This window comes from Schistocerca serialis, chromosome 1, assembly GCF_023864345.2.
Source record: "Schistocerca serialis cubense isolate TAMUIC-IGC-003099 chromosome 1, iqSchSeri2.2, whole genome shotgun sequence".
Lineage (NCBI taxonomy): Eukaryota > Metazoa > Arthropoda > Insecta > Orthoptera > Acrididae > Schistocerca > Schistocerca serialis.
Window position 1 is genome coordinate 679,377,410 of NC_064638.1, and position 19,157 is coordinate 679,396,566.

Genomic DNA, 19,157 nt, shown 5'->3' on the forward strand with positions numbered 1-19,157 from the left:
CTGCTGGTGTGGAGATGGCAGCATGATGGGTCCGACAGAATGCAGACCCAACTGATCGAACTGATAGGTTAGCTGCTTCTGACTGACATCCATCACAAATAAATGCCAACATTTGTAGGCCACCACTAGACCTGGCAGCTGCCTCTGCAGCCAACTGAAAGACTGGGCCCAAATGGAAACCTCGTGACAAAACGGCAGTGTGTCATTATGGTCCGGGCCATGCAACTGAGGGTGAGCCAAATTCACACAGGCCGTGCAGCTGGCACCTGTGCAAATGTTCTGCCAGACTACACCTGTTGACAAGTGTTACCCAGTATGTGATAAGAAAACTAGACAGCAAATTGCTGCTGGACAAGGCAGACTTTGACTTCTTCATTTGGGTCATGAACGTTGACATGAAGTGTTCAACTTGAGTTAGAAGTTGAGTGAAATGGGGTGGTAGTCAGATGCTGTCAATACAAGACTGTTATTGGATACGAGAGTCCTTTGGCAGTCCTTTATAGTAAAAATGATCGAGGATGCATGAATATTAGCTGTCAGTGTCACGGAAGACAGTTTAGCAGTATATCAGAAACTGGACAACACATCCACTACCAAATACTACATTTTCTCAAAAATGACCCAAAAAGTCAATGTGCACCCTGTCCCAATGTTTCTCTGGGACTGGATGAGGGGCAAATTAATTTGGTGGCACAGCCTGATTTTGTGCACATGCTGCGCAAACCTGCACAGTGTTTTCAGTATCGCACTTGATCACTGGCTAGTAGACACGATGCTGCTTTGAAGCAAGCAAGAAAATGCCTTGTACCACATTAAGATGGTCACGTAGGAGAAAAACATATCCCACACTGACTCCAGTCTTGAAGTAGTGGGCTTGGTTCACCCTATCTGGACTGCCAAAAACAGACCTCCTGTGCCATCAACAGAAAACTGAATAATATCTGCTGCTAGGGATCGTCAAATGCAAAACTGAGAGCCTCCTGTTGGTCGAACTGTGAATTGGTCCCACTGGTAACCACAGTAGTGAATCTGCATTATTAGGTTTGCCACAGGTTCTGGAAATCAGGGAATATCGTGGAATTCCAAATGTGTCAGAAAAATCAGGAAATATCAGGGAAGTTTTGGGGGAGACATGTTTTTGTCTCAGTAGATTAAATGGTTTATTTACTAAGATTTGATGCATCATCACTGGCTGGGTGCAGCTCAGAATGTGTGCCGCTTCCCTACTACCTCATTACTAATGCTTCTCCCCTTCATACCACTCACTTCAGCTGGCAGTCGGTGCTGCCGCCACTTGTTGCTGCTAGCCTAGCAGCTGCAGATGAGAGGCAGGGAGGCATGAGGATTAGTTTGTTTGGATCTGATTCTCAAAGCCTGTAGATGCACTGGCCAGAGACGGCAGTCATGTGAGTGTGAGTTGTGTCTGAGTGATTGTATGAATGTGTGTGTGCTGTCATTTTCTGACAAACGCTATGGCTGAAAATTTAGTTCTGAGTGTGTGATTGTCTTTTTGTGGGCCTGTCTGCAGCTCAGCGATCATCTCTATGGTGACTTGCTACCTATCCTTGTTGTTATCGATTCTCAGAGTATTTGCACAAGTTATCTGTTGCATGGATTGATCACTGCAGTTCCATTTCATCAACATGCTGTCTGTGACTCCTGAATAGCTGGCCACACTAGTGGATTTTTGTGACAGGCTGAAACTGCAGGCCATTTCTGTGGGTATCTCTAATGAACTGCACCTGCTGATCTGAAGCCCTTCCTTCCCCCCTAATGTACAGGTCCTGCCCACCAGGTCTAGTATCACTGACCTGCCTGAGGCCAGGTCTGCTTGTGTGTGGCATAATGCAGCAGATTTTTATGGTTTATCCTTGGACCCCGGACTGCAGTGTTCCTCAGCAGCCCAGAGCCAACAGTGAGGGATTTAAGAAATTTCAACTGTCTTACCACAACCTTGTCTTACACCTCTTCCCAGTTCAGTTTCTTCATTCATCACACTTCCTATTCTTACTCTTACTCTTGATCACTCACAAAATTGCCTAAGGAGTGTCAAAAGCTATCCAGGGGCAGATATTTATTCAGATCATATATTAGTAATAGTTGAAGTTCTAGTTAAATTGAAAACAACCTGGAAAGAACAGAAGAGAGAGCACATTAACTTTGAGAAACTGAAAGACAAAGGCAATTGTGAAAAATTAGAGAATGCATATTGTGAAATCATGATGAAAGGACAGGAAACAGAATGCACAGAAGGTAGATGGGATCATTTTAAAAATGGGTTGAAAAAGGCAGCTAAGGAAATGCTTGGAGTCAAGGAGAGAAAAAAAGTAAAGAAAGAATGGGTAACACCAGATATGATAAACAAGATCGATGGTGACAGAAAATGGAAAACTGTAAACACAGAAGAAGGGAAGCGCAACTAAAGGAGGTTAAATAATGAATTAAGAAGGGAGACAGAAAAAACAAAGGAGAAATGGCTGACAGAAAAGTGTGACAAGATAGAGAAATTAGAGAAAGAAGGAAAATATGATTTGATGTACAAAGAAGCAATGGATTTGACATTCAGGGAAAAGAGAAACAACAATAGACGAAAGGAAGTAGAGGCAGCAGATGGTAAAATGGTGAGTGAACCCCAAGAAATAATGAGAAGATAGGAAGAATATATAGAATGGCTATATGCTGCTGACAGCCAACCGTGTGAAGAAGACCTTGGGATAGAAGAAGAAGATAAAGTTGCAGATGATAGGATATGAAATGCAATACTAACTAGTGAGACTGAAGAATCTATGAAGGAGATGAAAAATGGAAAGGCAATGGGAATTGATGAGATTCCTGTGGAACTGTTAGTCATTGGAGAAAGAAGGGAAAAGGGAGTTGACTGAACGTATATACATGACAGGAAAATGGCCAAAGGACTTTACAGAAGGTATCTTAATACCTATAGAAAAGAAAAAGAACAGCAAAAAGTGTGAAGAACATAGAACAATGAGTCTGATTTCGCAAGCAGCCAAAGTCTTGCTGAGGACGCTCAACAGAAGGCTATATGAAAAGCTGAATTGCGTAATAGGAGATGAACAATTTGGTTTCAGACGAGGAGTGGGAACTAGAGGCCATTGGGGCTACTGAGAGTGGTAGGCGAGAGGTACATGGAGAAGAAAAGGAAGGTGTATGTTGTGTTCATTAATCTTGACAAGGCTTTTGACTGTGTCAGATGGGGCAAGCTGACGGAAATCCTAAGGAAACATGGAGTTGACTGGAGGGATAGACAGGTAATTAGAAATTTATATTTGAACCAGAGAACAAGAGTAAGAATAGGAGGTGTGATGAGTGAAGAACTTAAACTGGGAAGAGGTGTAAGACAAGACTGTTATTTATCACCAACACTGTTCAATATATATCTGGAGGAAATTATTAGTGGAAGTTTTGATCGAAGGAGAGGAGTTTGTATAGGGGGTCAGAGAGTGGAGTGTATAAGATTTGCAGACAACATGGTTGTGATGGAAGAGAGTGCAACAGAGATCGAACAAATGTTAGATGATCTAAACACAAAATTATAATAATTTGGAATGAAGATTAACAAGAAGAAAATGAAAAGCTTGGTAATTGGAGGAAAGGGGAGAAAATGACATATGAAAATAGGGGGAGACAAAATAGAGCAAGTGAATAACTTAAATTACTTGGGAAGTGTAATAATGGCTGATATGTATTACTCAACAGAAATTAGGAAAAGAATTGCAATGACAAAAGGAGGATTCAAGAGGAAACAGAAATTACTTTGTGGACCACTAAACAAAGATCAAAGGAAACGACTTGCCAAATGTTACAACTGGAGCGTTGCACTATATGGTGCCGAGACCTGGACATTGAGGGAGGAAGGTGAAAGAAGATTGGTGGCACTAGAGATGTGGGTGTGGAGAAGAATGGAAAAAGTGAAATGGGAAGACCGAGTAGGGAATGAAGAAGTATTAAGAAGAGTTGGATAAGAAAGAAACATGCTGAAAGTCATCAGAAAGAGAAAATGGAACGGGATTGGACATTGCTTGAGGAGGGACTGTTTATTGAAGGAAGGAATAGAAGGAATGGTGGAGGGAAAAAAGGGACGAGGAAAAAGAAGATATCAAATGCTGGACAATATCAAAGGAGGCAAATATTCAGAAGTGAAAAGACTGGCTGTAGACAGACAAAAGTGTAAGAGGCTTAACCCATGACAAGACCTGCCGTAAGGTAGAATATCATACTACTACCTAAATGAAAAGTACATTGCAAGGTGTGGCGTTTTATATACATTGTATTTATTGTAGTACATTGTGGCACTTCAAAAGTAGTTTATATATTAGAAAGTATGGACGATAAGAGAAAGAAAATTGTGGCAGTTGCTGACAGTTTGTTTGCTGTTTACTCAAATATTTCTTGAAAGAAAAATCACATGATACGTGTAAAAGAATAGGTGTAACAAAGTGGGTAATACCTGACAGTAATTAACATAGTTAATTACACAATCCTTCTCCACCTTATACACCTCTTTCAAGAGGCCTATTTTTTCTGACGTTATTTCTGAAGTCAGTGAAGCTATATTAAATCTGTCTTGCAACTCCAAAGAATTATTTACATATTCCCTCACTTGGCGCTATTATTTCTTGTATTGTAGCTGCAAAGACAGAGTGTCAACTTACATTCTCCACTTACCCTTGAGAGCTTAAAATTTGTCAGGGAAAATGCTAAAACTTGTCTGGAAACCAGGGAAATATCAGGGAATTTCACTTGCAGATACTTGTGGCAACGCTGATTAGTGTGCTGGGCAGTGGACCAGTAATGAATGCCTTAGTAATGATAATTACAGAGAGAGAATGCCCAGCTCTGTAACTGGTGGGCATTCCTATCAAATATCTTGGAACAAGGGCCAAATAAGGACACTGGAGGTTTTTGGATGGCGATGAATTGAAACTTTGCAACATACAAGATAATGACATCTGGTGCCTCCTTTTCCACTTGTGAATAATTATATTGTGACTCTGAAAATGTCTTCTGCTCAGTGCCATCAAAGTTTTGTGCCACCTGTTTTGTACTAAGATGTGTTTGCAGATGGGTTAAGCAATCAGATGGAATGGAGCACAAACACTGCTTGAGGGCCTGAAAAACTCATTGAAAGGCAACAAATCATACAGATTTTCTGTCCTTTTGGTGAAGCCATTTAAGAGGTTCACAGATCTGTATGGCTTGGCAGATGAACTTAGCATAATAAGAAATCATGCTCAAAAAGGACTGGAGCTCCTCCAGGTTCTTAGGTGCTGTCAGGCTGAGAATTGCTTCAATGTACTCATCTGTAGAGATGAGACCATCTTTGCTATGAATGTGAACCAAAAAATGCATCATTAGGGGAAAAATTTACATTTTTCCAGTTTGCAATGAAGGCAACTCTCTAGAATGTGTTGGAAAACCACCTGCAGAGTTTGTAATTGCTCCTCTTACATGGAGTCCGTGACCCAGATATGGCAGAATAGGGAATATCCTGAATCAACTCCTGCAAATATTGTTGAAAATTTCCCAGTACAGATGAAATTCTGAAGAGCAAGTGATTAAACTGGTATGTTCCTGTCCTCCAGTTAGCATTTTCTTCATCACAATAAAGAGGCCACATCCTAACCATGGAAAAGTCACCTGTACCGGAACACCACCTCCTCCATACCTCACTGTTGACACTTCACACAATGGCAGGTAATGTTCACCAGGCATTTGCCAAAACCAAACCCTTCCATTGAATTGCCACAGGTTAAAGCATGATTGATCACTCATGTACAGTCATTTACTGTTCACTGTCTTCACTCTTTATGCCACCTCTCTCTCTCTCTCTCTCTCTCTCTCTCTCTCTCTCTCTCTCTCTCTCTCTCTCTCTCTCTCCACCCTCCCCTCCACCCCCCCCCCCTCTTCCAGTATGTCACGTCTGCAGGGGCTTGATTTAACTGTTTTGTTCCTTCATGTTTCCATTTCAGAATCAAATAACCATCAGTCGATTATGGCAGCTTTAGAAGGGTAGAAATGTCCCTGATGAATTTGTTACTCAGGTGGCATCCAATGTGTAATCAGAGTCCAAAGTCATTCAGCTCTCTTGACTGACCCATTCTGGTGTTGCCGCTGCTCCATTGACAACTCAATACTTGCTGCTTACCTCTGTGTGTGTCTTCCTCTCATGACATGTGGTGATCAATTCTGCATTACACTGAGGTGTCCAGATAAACTGTTTATTCAGGTCATTTGTGTCCTGTTATTCTTCCACTCTTCCTTGAGGATAGCAGTATTGTTATTTTCTGTATCATTGATACCTATTCATCCTGAATAATCCAGTTACTGAACCATTCTGTTATTTCCTTCATTGCTTTTTTGATGTACAGATTACTCCTGTCTTCCATTGTTACCAATGACAACACTTCTCTTACAGTCCATAAATAGTGTTTCCTGTTGATTCTTGTACAAGTTGTATATTACCTTTCTTTCTCCACTATTTTACATTGAATACCTGTTTTAGGTCAGCAAATTCTATTTCTTCTTCTGTAATGTCAACAGATGGTTCCTCCCCCTTGTAGACGGTCTTATTTCCTTCTTTTGCTGATGAACAGAAGTACTTCTTCTATTATCCACAGCTACTTCATCCTCTCTATAAATGTCCATTTCTCCTCAACTCAACCACTTACTGTGCTAGCCAGTATAGTAATATCTACAGCCTCAAAGAATGTATCACACACATTATTTATTCCCCAATACCTAAGTATCCCACTTTCTTGTACATTTATTCTTCCTGGTCTCCTATCCCCTCACACCACCACCACTATTGCTAAGTTGTGATCTGAGCCTGTATTGGGTACACCTTAGTATCAAATGTAGTTGAAAAGTGCTTGCAGAATGTTAATACTTTAGGAGTAAAGGAGACCACTCATTGAAAAGTAGAAACTTTGAGTCATCAATGGGCAAACACTAAACAGAAAGAAAACTAGCTTTTGGGATGAACCCTGTTCTTGAGGTAGAGTACAAACCCAAAACCCGCCCCCTTATATGGAGCTGGCTGGCTGCACAATGCCAGGATTGCAGTACAGCACTTGGGCTGGAGTGCGTTGAGGGTTGCAGGTGTTAGGGTGGGTGGAGAAGGGAGAGAGGCAGGAGGCATGCGTTCAGTCAGTCTCCCCCTCTCCCCACCTCTCTCCCCTCCCACCTCTCCCCCCTCCCACCTCTCCCCCCCTCCCCCCTCCCCCCCCGTCCCCCTCCCCGCGTCCCCCTCCCCCCGTCCCCCTCCCACCGTCCCCCTCCCCCCGTCCCCGTCCCCCTCCCCCCGTCCCCGTCCCCCTCCCCCCGTCCCCCTCCCCCCGTCCTCCTCCCCCCGTCCCCCTCCCCCCGTCCCCTCCCCCCGTCCCCCTCCCCCCGTCCCCCCTCCCCCCGCCCCCTACGCCCGCCCCCTCCCCCCGCCCCCATCCCCCCTCCCCGTCCCCCTCCCCCCTCCCCCGTCCCCCTCCCCCCGTCCCCGTCCCCCTCCCCCCTGTCCCCCCTCCCCCCTCCCCCCCTCCACCCGCTCCCCCCGTCCCCCGCTCCCCCCCGTCCCCCGCTCCCCCCGTCCCCCCTCCCCCGTCCCCCCTCCCCCGTCTGTTGGCAGAATGAGTGTGACTCCTTATACTGGAAGTCTTCAACCATCATAGCTGATAATTTTGATTCAGAATCTAAGCAATAGCCGGGATCAAATCTGAAACCCAGTATCTTCTGTGTTGGTGGTGGTGGTGGTGGTGGTGGTGGTGTGGTGGTGGTTGACATCTAGCATCTTCTAGTTAGAATTTTTCACCATTTTTGTGATACTTTTCCATGGCTCAGACAAACCTGTAACCACTCATTCAGCCCCACTTAGTTTCCATTTAGTATCATCAATGTATAAGCCTACTACAATGATAGCATTGTGATTGGGGAACATACATGCTAGTGAGATGAGGTTTCTTTAAAGTTTTAGATTACTTGGGTGGTCTGGAGGTTGATAGAAGGACCCAATTATAAGTTAATGTTCAAATCATCTCGTATACAGCTTAATTTTTTAGCTTATTGCATTTAAATTTCTTGTATACTGCGACAAATACATAATCTCCATTTCCTCTTAGCCTATCCTTTCAATATTCAGTTAGATTTATTCAAAAAATCACATTGCTGCCTATTTTGGATGTTAGCCAGCTTTCTGTATATATCGTACGTGAGCTGCACTGCCTCTTAAGAGTTGTTGACACTCTGACACTTGGTCTTGATTGCTTCAGCAGTTGATAGCTAGAATTTTAATAGTCTCATTTGGAGGGGGGGGGGGGGGGTGCGGCAGCGAGATTGCCTATTGTAAAAAAGAAAAGATCTTGTGTGTACTCCACTTGCAGTCAGCTATGAGGGTAGCCACCTCTGATGTATTATTTGCTCCAGACCCATTTTTAAGGATATCGTACAGTTCTTCACCCTGTGGCACAAATTCAAAATGACATGTTAAACAATTTCCCGTTTTTTGCTGCACACTGACCTAATGCATGCTGTGGGCCCATCTGAAATGCCACTTTTATGATGGAATCATGTTATAGTACTGCTGTACCATTTATAATTATTGATTAAGGGGTAGAAACTTAATGATAAATATGAGTGTCTTGAAATACTGTGTATTTTGAATTTTATAGGAAGTCCTTCTGTTATCGAAGACTCAGCTACCTGTCATCAAAATTCCAGTTACATGTCCTTCTCAATGAATTACGTGAGCTTGCTTCACAAAAGGCTGTCCCACATAGAGACTTTTACAACATTAGAAAGGTAAGTCATATATTTGGCAAAGAATTTCATTCAGGTACTTCATTGAGTATTGTAACTATTAACCAATTTGAAGATAAGGCCATGGTACTGCAAATCAGTAAAATATATTCCACTCGACATGTCATAACTAGTGAAATAATCTACTTATTAAAAGGTATTAAGAATACGATGTCGTTGAAGACGGTGGACGTCAGAAGTGCAGTGATTTAGTGCCAATATTACTCTCTCTCTCTCTCTCTCTCTCTCTCTCTCTCTCTCTCTCTCTCTGTGTGTGTGTGTGTGTGTGTGTGTGTGTGTGTGTGTGTGTGTGTGTGTGTGTATATAATAGGGAAACATTCCACGCGGGAAAAATATATTTAAAAACAAAGATGATGTGACGTACCATACGAAAGCGCTGGCAGGTCGATAGAAACACAAACAGACACATACATACACACAAAATTCTAGCTTTCGCAACCAATGGTTGCATCGTCAGGAAAGAGGGAAGGAGAGGGAAAGATGAAAGGATGTGGGTTTTAAGGGAGAGGGTAAGGAGTCATTCCAATCCCGGGAGCGGAAAGACTTACCTTAGGGGGAAAAGAGGACGGGTATACACTCGCGCGCACACACACACACACACACACACACACACACACACACACACACACACACACACACAGATACAGACACAAGCAGACATTTGTAAAGTCAAAGAGTTTGGGCAGAGATGTCAGTCGAGGCAGAAGTGCAGGGGCAAAGATGTTGTTGAATGACAGGCGAGGTGTGAGTGGCGGCAACTTGAAATTAGCAGAGATTGAGGCCTGGTGGATAACGGGAAGAGAGGATATATTGAAGAGCAAGTTCCCATCTCCGGAGTTCGGATAGGTTGGTGTTAGTGGGAAGTATCCAGATAACCCGGACCGTGTAACACTGTGCCAAGATGTGCTGGCCGTGCACCAAGGCATGTTTAGCCACAGGGTGATCCTCATTACCAACAAACACTGTCTGCCTGTGTCCATTCATGCGAATGGACAGTTTGTTGCTGGTCATTCCCACATAGAATGCGTCACAGTGTAGGCAGGTCAGTTGGTAGATCACGTGGGTGCTTTCACACGTGGCTCTGCCTTTGATCGTGTACACCTTCCGGGTTACAGGACTGGAGTAGGTGGTGGTGGGAGGGTGCATGGGACAGGTTTTACACCGGGGGCGGTTACAAGGGTAGGAGCCAGAGGGTAGGGAAGGTGGTTTGGGGATTTCATAGGGATGAACTAAGAGGTTACGAAGGTTAGGTGGACGGCGGAAAGACACTCTTGGTGGAGTGGGGAGGATTTCATGAAGGATGGATCTCATTTCAGGGCAGGATTTGAGGAAGTCGTATCCCTGCTGGAGACCCACATTCAGAATCTGATCCAGTCCCGGAAAGTATCCTGTCACAAGTGGGGCACTTTTGTGGTTCTTCTGTGGGAGGTTCTGGGTTTGAGAGGATGAGGAAGTGGCTCTGGTTATTTGCTTCTGTACCAGGTCGGGAGGGTAGTTGCGGGATGCGAAAGCTGTTGTCAGGTTGTTGGTGTAATGCTTCAGGGATTCCAGACTGGAGCAGATTCGTTTGCCACGAAGACCTAGGCTGTAGGGAAGGGACCGTTTGATGTGGAATGGGTGGCAGCTGTCGTAATGGAGGTACTGTTGCTTGTTGGTGGGTTTGATGTGGACGGACGTGTGAAGCTGGCCATTGGACAGGTGGAGGTCAACATCAAGGAAAGTGGCATGGGATTTGGAGTAGGACCAGGTGAATCTGATGGAACCAAAGGAGTTGAGGTTGGAGAGGAAATTCTGGAGTTCTTCTTCACTGTGAGTCCAGATCATGAAGATGTCATCAATAAATCTGTACCAAACTTTGGGTTGGCAGGCCTGGGTAACCAAGAAGGCTTCCTCTAAGCGACCCATGAGTAGGTTGGCATACGAGGGGGCCATCCTGGTACCCATGGCTGTTCCCTTTAATTGTTGGTATGTCTGGCCTTCAAAAGTGAAGAAGTTGTGGGTCAGGATGAAACTGGCTAAGGTAATGAGGAAAGAGGTTTTAGGTAGGGTGGCAGGTGATCGGCGTGAAAGGAAGTGCTCCATTGCAGCGAGGCCCTGGACGTGCGGAATATTTGTGTATAAGGAAGTGGCATCAATGGTTACAAGGATGGTTTCTGGGGGTAATAGATTAGGTAAGGATTCCAGGCGTTCGAGAAAGTGGTTGGTGTCTGATGAAGGATGGGAGACTGCACGTAATGGGTTGAAGGTGTTGATCTACGTAGGCAGAGAAACGTTCTGTGGGGGCTTGGTAACCAGCTACAATGGGGCGGCCGGGATGATTGGGTTTGTGAATTTTAGGAAGAAGGTAGAAGGTAGGGGTGCGGGGTGTCGGTGGGGTCAGGAGGTTGATGGAGTTAGGGGAAAGGTTTTGTAGGGGGCATAAGGTTCTGAGGATTCCTTGAAGCTCCGCCTGGACATCGGGAATGGGATTACCTTGGCAAACTTTGTATGTGGTGTTGTCTGAAAGCTGACACAGTCCCTCAGCCACATACTCCCGACGATCAAGTACCACGGTCGTGGAACCCTTGTCCGCCGGAAGAATGATGATGGATTGGTCAGCCTTCAGATCATGGATAGCTTGGGCTTCAGCAGTGGTGATGTTGGGAGTAGGATGAAGGTTTTTTAAGAAGGATTGAGAGGCAAGGCTGGAAGTCAGAAATTCCTGGAAGGTTTGGAGAGGGTGATTTTGAGGAAGAGGAGGTGGGTCCCGCTGTGACGGAGGACGGAACTGTTCCAGGCAGGGTTCTATTTGGATAGTGTCTTGGGGAGTTGGATCATTGGGAGTAGGATTAGGATCATTTTTCTTCGTGGCAAAGTGATATTTCCAGCAGAGAGTACGAGTGTAGGACAGTAAATCTTTGACGAGGGCTGTTTGGTTGAATCTGGGAGTGGGGTGGAAGGTGAGGCCTTTGGATAGGACAGAGGTTTCAGATTTGGAGAGAGGTTTGCAAGAAAAGTTAACTACTGAATTGGGGTGTTGTGGTTCCAGATTGCACTGATTGGAATTTTGGGGTTTTGGAGGGAGTGGAGCCGGAAGTGGGAGATTGAGTAGATGGGAGAGACTGGGTTTGTGTGCAATGAGAGGAGGTTGAGGTTTGCTGGAAAGGTTGTGAGGGGTGAGTGACTTACCGAATGGAAGCGCTGGCGGGTCGATAGACACACAAACATACACACAAAATTCAAGCTTTCGCAACAAACTGTTGCCTCATCAGGAAAGAGGGAAGGAGAGGGAAAGACGAAAGGATGTGGGTTTTAAGGGAGAGGGTAAGGAGTCATTCCAAAGTGTTGGGAAGCTCTGTGTCAGTGTATAAACCTTCACCATTCAAAGAGTTGATAAGTTTTACAGCTCTGAGGGAAAGTGTATCCTTACTTAACATGTAGGAAATGTTCTTTCTTCAGGGTTATATATATTTTTTCACCCAAGAAAAATTGTATTTTTAACTGGGAAATCCCAGAAAAATCTGGAAATTTTTTTCTTGCTTCCATGTACACCCTGATATATTTAAGGGAAGGGGAAGTGACTCAAAGAGAAGATAACAAATGCCATAGTTCATAATTTTTTAAAAATGAAGTAAGACATAAGTTATGATGCAATGAAAATGGATATAAAAAGAAGGATAATAAAGTTGACACGCAAAAGTAAGAAGTGCTAAGAGAAAGATTAAAACAGAAGAAAAGATGAATCAGGAGGCAAGTGGAAGAGTCAGATCTAAGACAGAATCTAACATGTGCAGACATGACACTGAAGCTAACTTTTATTATACACTGCAGCAGCACTGCTCCAAGCTGACAGTAAGCTACACTATTGAATACGATATCTGATGACTGCAAATGGTATTGTTCCTATTCATTTGTAAGGTACTTTTTACAAAAGGAAGTACTTGTACTACCTTAAAAATTGGCAGTGACTAAGAAATGACACCACATTTTTCTTGTTAACTAAGGACCCCGAGAGGTATGAAATGGTGTGTTACAGAACAGCTTTTTTGCGGTTCTCTTTCAACCTAAAGATATTTACTGAAGAATCTCTCTCTCTCTCTCTCTCTCTCTCTCTCTCTCTCTCTTTTCAAGGACAAAAAATGTTAGTAAACAACAGAAGATCTGACCTTTTGCAGAAAGACGTCATACATCTATTCAAAAATGTCGAGTTTTCTTCATTACATGTTCCATAAAATCAGTGAATGTGGAATGCAGGAAACTTTTATGGAATTCAATACCTATATTATTTAATGTGCCAAATAAGCCACCATAACTGTAGCTGAATTTGGAAATGACAAAAATGCAATAACAGAACATCAAAACCAATAAAACTGTTTCTCATAACAGAAGAAATTGGTTCCACATTTGTTGCTACATATGAATCACAAACAGCAAGAATCTTCAAGACAATTGCTTTTGAAGCAAAAGTAATTACATTTACAAAAATATTCAAGTATTAGAAAGTTGATGAAGTCTAAGAATGTACGAGTCATTAGATTCTATACAAAATTGGTATGTGTTAATGCAGGTGCTTATCTCAATAAGAACAGACAAAAACAGAAATCTCTGGTTTTCAGGCATGAAGTACATGTTAATTAATATTTTCTTGCTCTCAGGAGAGTAAGCTGTAATTAAAGACATACTTGAAATTATTTCTTCATGAATAAGTTGCAGTTTAAGTCACCAAATCTCTGAGATTTGGCTCTTTTTTACACTTATTTCAGGATCATTCACATCTCTGGATAATTTACTGATGCTTAGAATGCAAGAAATATGACTATTTTGTTAATTAAGCAGAAAAATAATTAAAAGCAAACATTAATCTTACACCTGGCTTTCTCAACACTAGGGATGCTAGTGCTGTTCCAACTATTGGATGGTAACTAGATTCACAGCAGTGAGGATTGTGACTGTACGTGTAACACTGTGTCTAGGACAGGTAGTAGTCGAACCTCAGGCAGCAAGGATTTCAGGAAATAAGGATGTACTGGGCATACAGTATTCAACTGCCTCCACATTACTCATGTTATTATTGTTGTATCATATATCACAGAGATTATTTGAATATTATGATACGGGGCCACAACATTGTAACTGCCGGCCGAAGTGGCCGTGCGGTTAAAGGCGCTGCAGTCTGGAACCGCAAGACCGCTACGGTCGCAGGTTCGAATCCTGCCTTGGGCATGGATGTTTGTGATGTCCTTAGGTTAGTTAGGTTTAACTAGTTCTAAGTTCTAGGGACTAATGACCTCAGCAGTTGAGTCCCATAGTGCTCAGAGCCATTTGAACATTGTAACTACTAAACAACTAAATTGCCAATGTTTCAACCAACTTGCTGTGGTCCTCTTCAGGGTGTTTCACTACTGTTTGTGGTTCACTGCTGAATATGTTCATTTTATATACGTTAGCCTACATTGAATTATCTGTTCAAATTTTTTGAAACATTTTATCTTGTTTCACATCACTTTGCACACTGAGGTAGTGACACACTGGGGAGAGTGGTAGCAACAGTAGAATTTAAACAAACAGTTTTCATAGTTCTGATCTGTCATTGTTCTTCTTGTTGTTGAAAGTTGTATGCTCTTAATCCATGTCCATGCTATATTTTGAAATGAAACTTCATATACAGGTTTAGGGGCTGCTTGGCTTCATTTTCTTAAATGCTATGAACACTGGTTGAATTTCTGTCGTTGAATAAATATATTTTAAGTTATTTCACTTCACAGTACAATTAAGTTCAACCTCCATGCTGATACAAAACATAGATTCCTCGTACTCCTTACTCATACTGAACAAAAACAAAGATTTATCTGTAACGGCATATTGCAAAGAAAATACTAGCGTATATCGATCCATTTATGCAAAATCATCTTTGGAATATACATTACAAAAACAAAGTACAAATAATTGTTTATCATTGCCAGCCTTTTAAGAAGTCCATAATAACCATAGTAATTATGTAAAGTGTTTATGTGTTGACATTTATACATTTTTGTATAGCTATTCAATTGTGGGTTTCTAGGTTTTGAGTCTTTAATTTGGGAATCAAGTTATTTCGTATTAGTCAAGATCGCTTGGTGCATTTTATCTACCATAACCAGTTTTATTACAGTGTGTGCACATTCAACATTATTTCTTATTATTTGTTATGCTGTTTTTCCAGGTGGACACACACATTCATGCTGCCTCTTGCATGAATCAGAAACACCTGCTCCGTTTTATTAAGAAAACATTGAAAAACCATGCAGATGAGGTGGTTGTATGTTCAAAGGGTGAAAAGATGACACTTCGCCAGGTGTTCCAGTCAATGAGTCTTACTTCATATGATCTCACTGTAGACATGCTAGATGTACATGCTGTAAGTATTGTTTGCATGCTAGACATAAAAGTTAATGAACACTTTCACATCATAGAGGTAACTTTACCATCTGTAGCAAATGGTGATGTAGTTGATCATTACATGTATTTAGGAACGTAAGAGGATTGGTTGAGATTGGCAGAATTTTTTTCCTGTATGCCCAGTAGCAAAAATAACAAATCAACAACTTGCCATACAACATAAACTAATAACAACATGTTCCCACATACAAGTATGCACCACAAAATGTACTGGAGAATGATGAATAAAAATTATACTAGAACAGAACCATTATTACAGATAAAACAACACCACATAACAAACCTGACATCATACTCACCAATAAAAAGAAGAAATTAACACAACTAATCGAAATATCCATACCCAATACAACAAATATACAGAAGATAACAGGAGAAAAAATTGAAAAATACATCCAACTGGCTGAGGAGGTCAAGGACATGTGGCATCAGGATAAAGTTGACATTATACCAATTATACTATCAACTACAGGAGTCATACCACACAATATCCACCAGTACATCAACGCAATACAGCTACATCCAAATGTATGTACACAACTACAGAAATCTGTAATTATTGATACATGTTCAATTACCCAAAAGTTCCTAAATGCAATGTAACATATACCATACAGTTAAAAGGAAGTCGCACTTGATCAAGGTCCGCGTCACTTTCCATTTTTGACCAGACATAACGTCTGAGAAAGGAAAGAAATAATAACAATAAAACCTTGGTTGACAGAATCTGAAAAGGGCCTTAAAGAACTGGGAATAACTAATCTCCAGAACAGACAGTGTCTGAAAAGAAGAAGAAGAAGAAGAAGAAGAAGAAGAAGAGGAACTCAGAACACTGTCATCAAGAGCAAGCGTTCATCAGAGATAAGGGTATTGGCAGTGGCACCCCAGGCAAGTGTGATAGAGCCTCTGTTATTCTCTACACACATGAAAGATCTAGCGAACAGGGTGAACAGCAGTATGCAGCCATTTGCTGAAGATGCTTTGGTGTACAGGAAAATGTTGGGGTTGAGGGTTGACTTGGGGAACAGACCAAACAGCGAGGTTATCGGTGTCATCGGATTAGAGAAGGATGGGGAAGGAAGTCAGCCGTGCCCTGTCAAAGGAACCATCCCAGCATATGCCTGAAGTGATTTAGGGAAATCACGGAAAACCTAAATCAGGATGGGCGGATGTGGGATTGAACCATCATCCTCCCAAATGCGGGTCCAGTGTGCTAACCACTGCGCCACCTTGCTTGGTAGGGAAAATGGTGGCGTTACGTGACAGCAGAAGGATACAAGATGACTTACTGAAAAAAAAAAAATATTATTTGGTGTAATGAATGGCATCTAGTTCTAGATGTAGAAAAATGTAAGTTAATACAGACGAGTGGAACCCATAATGTCTGAATACAGCTTTAGTAGCGTGTTGCTTGATGCAGTCATGTTGATTAACTACCTAGGCGTAATATTGCAAAGCAGTATGAGATGGAAGGAGTAAGGACAGTAGTAGGGAATGTGCATGGTTGACTTCAGTTTACTGGGAGAATTTTAGGAAAGTGTAGCTAATCTATAAATGAGACCGCATATACAATATAACCTCATTCGTGCACACTTGCTTAAAGTGAACTCATGGTTAACATGAAAAAAATATTGGCTCCAGCAGGAATACATTAGTTCTTATGGGAATTTTTATTAGTTAAGATAATTATGATTTTTTTTTTTTTTTTTTTTTTTTTTTTTTTTTTTTTTTTTTTCGTTCCCTAGCATAATTAAATTTCCTTGTAACACGGACATTTGATGTTAAAGTATTTTTAAGTGTTAAATTATTTTCTGAAATGAATGCAAAAAATATAGCTACAAAGCTAACTACATATTGTTGACTCATTTCTAACATATTGTAGGTCAGCAGCCATGATTATCACCACAACAGTCAGCATGTATGGTACATTTAAATGAATTCATTATTGTGAGTTAGAATACTGAATAAAAATCTACAAATTGCAGCATGCGAAACATGGCAAAGAGGAAACACAGCTCTAAATGTACAGGTAAAACTTAAGATTCTAGATGATGTGGAATGTGGAAAAAAAAATTGCTGAGCAGTTTGGAATTTCCAAATCTACTTTATCTATGATAATTAAGAATTGGGAAAAATTGTCAATGCTGCTGCATCAGGTTCTGGAAGTAATTCTAGATGACTAAGTATGAAAGCTAAGTATGAAGACGTCAAGATGTTTCTGCTAGAATGGTTAAGTCATATTTAGCATACCTTCAAGTGGCCCTATAATTGAGTCAAAAGCAAATGAGATTTCCAAAAATATAGACACCAAAGACTTAAGATGTTTGGATGGTTGGCTGCTGTACCTGTCCCAAAAGAGACACTCAATATCATCTATACAAATTTGCGGTGAAGCAAATAAAGTTTATGAAGAAAGTGTGAACAGCTGGTTGCATGAATTTGAGCAAGTAAGGGATAAGTATGCCTCCTATGATGTGTTCATTATGGATGAAACTATACTTTTCTACAAACTACTTCTGAATTGCACTCTGGGGATAGGTGGTGATAATTGTCGTGGTGGAGCATGCAGCAAACAATGTGTAACTGTTGCTCTTGCAGGTAATGCAGACAGCAGTGAGAAATTTCATCCTTGGGTTATCAGTAAGTTCAAGAAACTGCATTGCTTTAAAAACATGAATGTGGACACTTTACCCTGCATCTACTCTCATGACAAGAAAGCTTGGATCAATGGCACATCATTTCTCAAGTGGCTTCTTCATTTCAACAGTTCAATGGTTGCTCAAAACGGACATGTTCTTCTTACATTGGGCCATAATGTACAAGACCTGAACCTAACATAAAGGTTCAGTTTTTTCCACCAAATGGAACAAGCCACTTTCAGCCCTTGGACCAAGACATCATTTGTATTGTGAAGAGAGCTTATCGCAAGCGACTTATAAGAGCTGCAATTCGTGCTGCTGAAAACAGTATTGCCACACCAAATTGGAATGTGCTTGATGCAATAAAAGCTTTAACAGCAGCCTGGAACTCTGTGTCACCACATCATATTCAGAAGTGATTTAACAGAGCCTGGACATGTATCAACAGTGAAAATGCCCACGAGATGGACAGTGCAATTTCACCTGATGAAAAGACATTTCTGCAAGGTGTTGCAAATTCTGGGGCTAATTTTGAGAAAATCATTAGTGCAGACGGCGTGTTGCCGTATGTGCGTCTGTGGAATCTGGTGTGCCAGAAGCTGTGACAGGTGCAAGAAGGGTCATCAGAAGAGCTACGTGGAGGAGGAGAATAAGGATACCATTCCACCTACCCATCAGGAGATGTTTACAGCATGGATTGTTTAGAATGTTTGCTTCAACATCTAACATCACTGCTGGGTTTATGGATGCTGTAGTTACAGTTAGTTGTGAAGTTAAGATATTTTCATTCCCATGAACGTCAGCAAACCATGCTTGAATTGTTTCCAAGAAAATAATGTAATTTGTGAGTACTTGTACTTTTACAGTCACTTTATGGTGTTAAAAGTCTATGGTAATGTAAAGTAACTGTTACAGTGTTTTACATCACTGTATGTATTAAAATTGGCGTTTTTTTATTTAACACACATTTTTTTTTAACATGAGCTCTTGATTTTTTGGTCCCTCCAGATTGATATTAACAAGGTTATTCTATAGAACACTAGAGTGACCCATTCTTGAGTACTGTTAGAGTATTTGGGATCCCCACCAGGTTGGATAAAAGGAAGAATCGAAGCAATTCAGAGCCCTACTGCCATATTTGTTACCAGTAGGTTTCATCAAGATCAGTTATTATGGAGATGCTTTGTGAACCTGAATGGGCATCCTTGAAGGAAAGACGAATTTGTCTTTGCTAAACACTGTTGCAAAAATTTATAGAATTGGTTGTAGAATGAT

The 19,157-nt window shown here is 41.6% G+C and overlaps 1 protein-coding gene across 4 annotated transcripts in view; it reads left to right on the plus strand.

Annotated features, from left to right (window-relative positions):
* LOC126480260 (AMP deaminase 2) overlaps positions 1-19,157 on the plus strand; it is a 473,603-nt gene that overhangs the window by 337,932 nt on the left and 116,514 nt on the right. For all 4 annotated transcript variants that reach the window (XM_050103850.1, XM_050103851.1, XM_050103852.1 and 1 more), the window contains 2 exons: positions 8,679-8,808; positions 15,008-15,202. In XM_050103850.1, coding sequence (XP_049959807.1) covers positions 8,679-8,808; positions 15,008-15,202 — 325 coding nt within the window. The remainder of the gene's footprint in view (positions 1-8,678; positions 8,809-15,007; positions 15,203-19,157) is intronic.